Source organism: Acyrthosiphon pisum, chromosome X (assembly GCF_005508785.2).
Source record: "Acyrthosiphon pisum isolate AL4f chromosome X, pea_aphid_22Mar2018_4r6ur, whole genome shotgun sequence".
Taxonomy (NCBI): domain Eukaryota; kingdom Metazoa; phylum Arthropoda; class Insecta; order Hemiptera; family Aphididae; genus Acyrthosiphon; species Acyrthosiphon pisum.
Window position 1 is genome coordinate 24,219,138 of NC_042493.1, and position 7,025 is coordinate 24,226,162.

General features: G+C 29.1%; 1 protein-coding gene across 1 annotated transcript; it reads right to left on the minus strand.

Annotated features, from left to right (window-relative positions):
- Positions 1–4,772: 4,772 nt before the first annotated feature.
- Positions 4,773–7,025, minus strand: LOC100571011 (putative nuclease HARBI1). The gene is made up of 2 exons (XM_008184934.1): positions 6,883–7,025; positions 4,773–5,478 (listed from the first exon to the last, which is right to left on the minus strand). The coding sequence occupies exons 1-2, from the start codon at positions 7,023–7,025 to the stop codon at positions 4,773–4,775; spliced, it is 849 nt and encodes a 282-aa protein (XP_008183156.1).

Here is a 7,025-nt window from a genome sequence, read left to right on the forward strand (position 1 = left end):
AAATTTCATTTTTGTTTAACTTGGTCAAAAAATGTACTAGTAGCTAAATAAGATCCAATAAGAAGACCATGTATTAACGACCAACCATTTAGACTAACCTTACATTTTCCATCAGATGTAAAAAAAATTAGAGTCAGGGAAAGTACAGCGAAGAAAATGTATAGTTTGTTCAAAAAACAATAAGCGGAAGGATACCATGTACATGTGTGAAGAATGGAATGTGGGCCTATGTGATACACCATGTTTTTCCATTTACCATACAAAAACCAATTTTCTGTCAATACAATTGTTTTGAAAATTTATAATTTTAAATTATATTATAAATAACAATTTTTTTTATTGTTCTGTCTAAATTACTTTTAAGTTATATTACTATGTTTTCATATTGCTATTATTATTATTATAAACTTAATAAAAAATAAAAGTTGTGTTACAAGAATCAAAAGCTTAATAATTATTCCAACCGCTAATTGTCCTAATTATTGCAGTCGTTAATAAAGTTTAAGATCCAATGGCTGCTTTGTTCTAAATGGTCAATAAATTTGAAAAAATCGGTAAATATTATTTTTTCCTTTCTGTACTACATTAGGCAATCCATAGTAATAATAAAATAATAAAAAATAAAAATAAAAAAATAATTCTGTCCACGAGGTGCCATTGGCCAAAATTAATTTGCACTCAAAGGTTGACACCGGTGAACAAACTGTTAATCGTTTCACGGTTGATATTAAAAACTTGAACCTATTAAAATTTAAATGTATTAGTGATTTTTCAACAGCTCATCATTCAAATTATTTCATATTTCATAACAATCAGCATTTTTACAGGGTCTTAATAAATTTACCAATTTAAAAGTTATTAATGACGCAGCAGAACGAGGTGTAAATGAATTAGTAATTTCAATAACTTAATCACTAAAAACGAAGATCAAAAGCAATTTTTAATTCAAACCATTTATGACTACCGGAAAACATATCTTAACGCTAACAAAGGCACTAAAATATGATTTAATTATGTAATTTATGTACAGCATTATTTAGTCGATGGTAGTCAACACACAGCCTTTTCTTACCCGTTTGCTTTACAAGCAGCACGGGAATCGCGTACGGAGAAACCGTTTCTACCACAACGCCGTGGCACTTCCAATAACTTCCAATCTTCGAGATTTTTTCTCGGTCAGCATGAGTTGTTCTATAACGTCTGGAAACCACAGGACGATTGTTTGGCACATATGCATAGATACCTTTGTGCATATTTGGAACATCTTATTTTAAATGCATTTTTATAAATACATTTTACATTTTGGCAAATTAAAATAATTAAATATACATTAACCATATACTTAAATTAAATATATTGGTTAGGAAGGGGACATGCCCCCTGGGATACCTAGGATATGTACAATTTTAATAACTTTTATCTATTTAATATAATCCAAACATAAAACAATGAAAATTTGTATAAAATAAAAACAATATATTTCATAACTTGTGAACATAAATAGAATAAGGATAATAGTGAAACAATTAACATATGCATAAAATAAAAATTAATATTCTTACTTTTGAATAAAATTTTACTAACAAAGTAAAAATAAATTAAAAACTTAGTTAACGTACTCTGTATAAAATAAAAAAAATATAATACCTTATTAAGATAATGTAATACTAAAAATAGTGAACCTATAACTAAATTGCACAAAATAAACATAAACACTATACCAAATGTAACCCAACAAAGATGAAAACAAAGTAAAAAATAAAAAATATCATAGTTCATTATCATAGTCACTAGTCAGACTTAATCTTTATTTTCTATGGAAGTCTTCCATGCTCTCGGGACAAAATGGATTATCACATTTTTTATAAATATGTCTTGTTCTTGATTTGCAATATAAATTATGTCACTTATGCCCGTTCTTACAATGTCCGGTTAAAGTGTTTGTAAAGTGTCGGTTACCTAACCGTAATGTCGTCGGTGAACTACCGGTTACCGGAGGTTACAACAATCCGTTCTTACAACCTTCGATTAACGATCGTATAACTAACCGTCAGTTATAATACAAGTGATTCCCAAAACAACCTACGCATGGCCAAATGCTACTGTTCTACGCATGCGTCGTTCTTGAGTTATCATTTATTATTGTTGTTATCATTTATCAGTCAGATAATTCGATATAATATTGCATAGACCTATATTGTTATATTTTCTTCATTCGTGTCTGTTTCGTTTTTTAATTTTGAAAAACATGTCGAAAAATAATATGAACTATGAAGAGACTTCGTTGCACTAATTTCTCTGCAACGGAAGAGAATACGTTGGTCGAGTTGGCCGCAAAATATTCTAACGTGTTGGAATGTAAAAAATCAGACCACGATGTTTGGCAGTCGAAAATTGCTATATGGATAAAAATCCAAGAACAATTCACTGCCACAACAGGCAGTTTAAGAAAAGTAAGTTGCAATTAAATAAGTTTTACTTTGGTTTAAAGGCGTAGGTATTTAAATATAAAAATGTGCACGGTTTACAGGCGATTGATTTGATATAGGAATATTTAAGTGTAGTTTGGAGTAAAACAATATTGATTTCTATTTCCAGGTGCAAAATTTAAAGGATAAGTATGAAAACTTGAAAAGGAGAGCCAAGAAGACGGAAGCGGATAGGAAAAAGGAGGTTTTCAAAACAGGAGGTGGAACTGCACGTTCCACTGTAGCACCCTCAGCAACACATAATGTCTTAATTGAAATCATGGGGTCATCAGCAGTAGGGCTACAAAACAGGTAACCCTTACCGGTTTAATATAATTTTCTTCGATTTGTTACTGAAATGTTTGTATTAAATATTAATGAAACCACTATTATTATAATATACATGAGCGGATAGGCATGATCCCATTTTTGTAAACATAAGTAGCGGCCCACCAGGCCATGATAATACATTTCTTTTCTAATCACATTGCCAAATACATTAGAATTATCTAGTTTTTAGTGTATTAATATTGAAATATTGTTGTTTATTTTAGGGAAACTGTTAGACGTTAGTGAATACAGAGGACATAGGGATTGGTCAAGTACATAATTTGGGTGAGATGTTCATATATGCGTACGATGAGGCAGTGAGTTATTTATTTAAATTGCAATTTTTCTTAATAGGCCTTAATTTTTTAAAATTTTGAACAGGTAGAACATGTAGATCAACCCGAAACTGTTTTTGTAGGTAATCCTGTGGTAGTTCTCCCAGCTGATACTGTAAGTTATTTAAGAAATTACCGTTTTTCTTAAAAGGCCTTAATTTTTTTTAATTTTTAACAGGTAGTGCATGTGGATCATCCTGAAACCGTTTTTGTAGATAATCCTATGGCTGTTGTCACGCCAGATACGGTGCAACAACAACATGTGGGCCAAGTGGAATCCAGAAGTTTTGAAAAATAATAAAAGTGTGGAGTTAATGACCCCTCTTGCTTTAAAAAAAATATATTAAGACCACTTTAGGGGACAGCGTGAAAAAGTATTCGTTAGAAAAGGTGAATTTAATAAAAAAACAAACACAATATTTTGATAATGAAGAGAAAAAGGCTCATGAGAAACTCAATGCCGAAGAATTGCGAGCTCAAGAAAAACATGAGTGGGCACGAGCACATTACAAATTAATGTGTGATAAGTTGAGGTATGAAGTAATTATTGATAATTTTGTTAATACAGTGTTGGGTGCATGTGTAGATATGTAGTATAATATATAATTATGTATTATCGCATAACTATGATATAGGCCGGAGGTGAAGGAGATGCGTATCTACTGCGCAAAACTAGTACAACTGTGATGATACCTATCTAATTTGTCATGATACTAACAATATAATTTAATTTAATATTGTTTTTTAATTTACTATAAATTATCTTATATACTAGGTAGGTACAGGATAATTATAATCATCACATGCATCCAATATTAATAGCAAAGCTGGGTACTAGTTAGTTTTAATTCATATTAACTTTGCAACTTCACTAGTTGAATTTAATGTGTAAAATAATCTAATCTAACTCGTTAAAAATAATAAATAACTAGTTATTATTGTAGTTTTTTTTTAATTTATTGAATTTTTAAATTTTTCATTTTATTGAACTTTCTATATTCTAATGACTGATATCCCAAGAAATTAAGATATTAGTATATTACCTACCTATTTGAAACATTTGATTAAATTATCAGTTAACAATTGTTCAATTAAATTTTAAATTTATCATCAATAATTCAAGTTAGTTACCTTCCTATCTACTTAATAATTAATTTCTGTAATACATTACATTTGAAAAAAACGTTTTTTTAAATTTATATTTTAAACTAAAAAAAACCTAACTTCAAACATCCACTCTAAAACTAACTTAAGTAACTCTATTCTAACTTAAGTTACTATTTTCTCCAAACTAACTTCTAACTAAGTTAAAAATGTTGGTAGTATTTAAGTAATTTAACTTAAACTGGTTTAAAAAGTGACTTGCCCAGCTTTGATTAGTAGGCAGTTAATAATTAATTCTTATTTACAATAAGGATGAATAAGGATGAATAAGTATGATAAACGACAAAAAAACGCAAATATATTAGTGGGAATATAGAGAACAATTTTATTTTACTTTTAGCGAAAATCATAATAATTTGTATTTAGTATTAATAATTGCATATGTTATTAATTTTATACCATATTTGTAAAATGTAAATTTTAAATTTCAATAAATATAAATTGTATGAACATTTAAATAAATTTGTATAATGCATCACATGAGACCAAAATGTTCTGCTATAAGAGCATTTCTCAGACCACAATTATTATGTTCTGGCTGTATAACATCTTCTATATCCATTAATTCGTTGGTTAATAAATCTGTGATATTTTCAACCTCATCTGGTGGTTGTGGGTCATTTGCCAAGCGAGCAATGTTGTGAAGTATGGCACAGGACTGAATAACTGCCATTGATGTTTCCATTTTCAAACGGAGTCCGAAAAATAAGACAGGGAATCTTCGTTTCCAGACTCCAAATGTCCGTTCCACCACATTACGAGTCCTAATCTGTGATTCATTGTACAATCTTTCAGCCTTGGTTGTTGGATTTGCTATAGGTGTTAGTAAGTAATGGGATAATGCATAGCCTGGGTCTCCTAAAATCACACAATCTTTAAACTCATGAAGTTCCATTCTTGCCCTGAGCCTGCTATTTGCAAAAACATTGCTGTCATGTGCTGAGCCAGGCCAACGTGCCACTACATCCAAAAACTCCAAATTTGCATTAACCAAAGCTTGTAAATTTAGGGAAAAATACCCGTTTCTATTTCTGTATTGTTCCCCATATTCTCTTGATGGAGATTGTAATTTTATATGGGTACAATCTATTGCACCAATTACTTTTAGGAAACGGGCTAATCCATAAAACTTCACTTTCAGCTCCATTATCTCTGCTGTTGTTTTAGGCATTTTTATATATCTACAAAAACAAATTATAATTAATATACATACCTATCAAATAATTCTTAAAAATCATCAAAGATCAAGAAAACCCTATTGAATTCTTTCTCCTCTCCAATTTTCCAAAATATAGGTAGGTTCTATTATCTTATATTGAATGTATTGATTTTACATTGTGTGTTTTTTTTTTGTGGTTCATCACCTTTTAGGACAGTAAAAGTGCTTAAATTTTCTTCAGTGATATTTTTTTTAATAGGAAAATGAATCTAGTTGGCAGTTTAGGGGGTCAAAAGCGCCGTGAAAAAACAACAAAAGAAAAATTAAGGAAAAACGTAAATATTTACTCAAAATAGATTTTCGACTAAATCGATTTTGGTTTTTGGTGTAACTTTAAAACAAATTACCGTAGACATATGAAATTTTGACTGAATGTTTATATTAGCATTTCATATAGGCTGCTGATATATTGTTACAAAAGCAGTTGAAAAATATAAAAAATAAATAGTCACAATTTTTTTTTTTATAATCAGTCAAAGTTCAATTTTTGACAAAATTTAAAAATTTAATAATTATTTTGCAGTTAAAACTTAATATAATGTTTAACTTTTATAGCTAAGGATTGAAAATTTAAAACAAGATTCCTCGTAAATAGGTTATATATACATTTTTTTATTCACAATATTATCATCAAATATACTAGCCTAGTAGTATCATAGGCTGGCTGACCGTCTTCGTTCAAACTTTTTGGTTTTCAAAAATAGTTAAACCTAAAAACTATTTCAAAAACATTGAATTTCGTTTTTTAAAAAATTCAAAATATACAATGGATGTAACTTATTATGATAAACAATTTAATCTCCGAGGTCTGTAACCCTACACTTCACTGTTTTTGAGTAAAACAACTCGTAAAAGTTTTTCAAAATGTTTTAATTTTAAATTACGTTTTCTCGAGAACCTGTTGGCCAAACAAATATTTTTTACGGGTCACTTGATCTCCTCAGTATTTTGATATAGACACAGTTTTTAATTTTTCGAAATATAAAAATTGAAGATTTTTGGTTTTCAAAAATAATTAAACCAAAAATTTGTTTCAAAAAAATTGAATTTTGTTTTTTTTTTAAATTTAAAATATACGATGGGCGTAACTAATTATGATAATAACGTATAAACATTATGATGTAGTTTAATTTTTTTATCATAATAAAAAGTAATCATAATAGGTTACACCCATCGTATAGTTTGAATTTTTTATCTCCGATGTCTGTAGCCCAGTACCTCAGTATATAATATATACTGAGGTACTGGACTACTAGATATTATCTCACAGTATTACATATTAAGTAACGATATTGTACACTCATCGTGTAACGTGCAGTAAATCAACGAAATTGATTATTTAATTATTATAGGTACAGTTATTTACTTATCACTTTTTGTAGCTAATACATAACTGACTCGTTTTACAATTTGTCCAGCAGCTGCTACGCTAACACCACTAAAGTCACCGGCTGTAATGAGAAAATTCCCCGTTGCAAAAAACCTCAATGTTAGTAATAATTGCGTCAT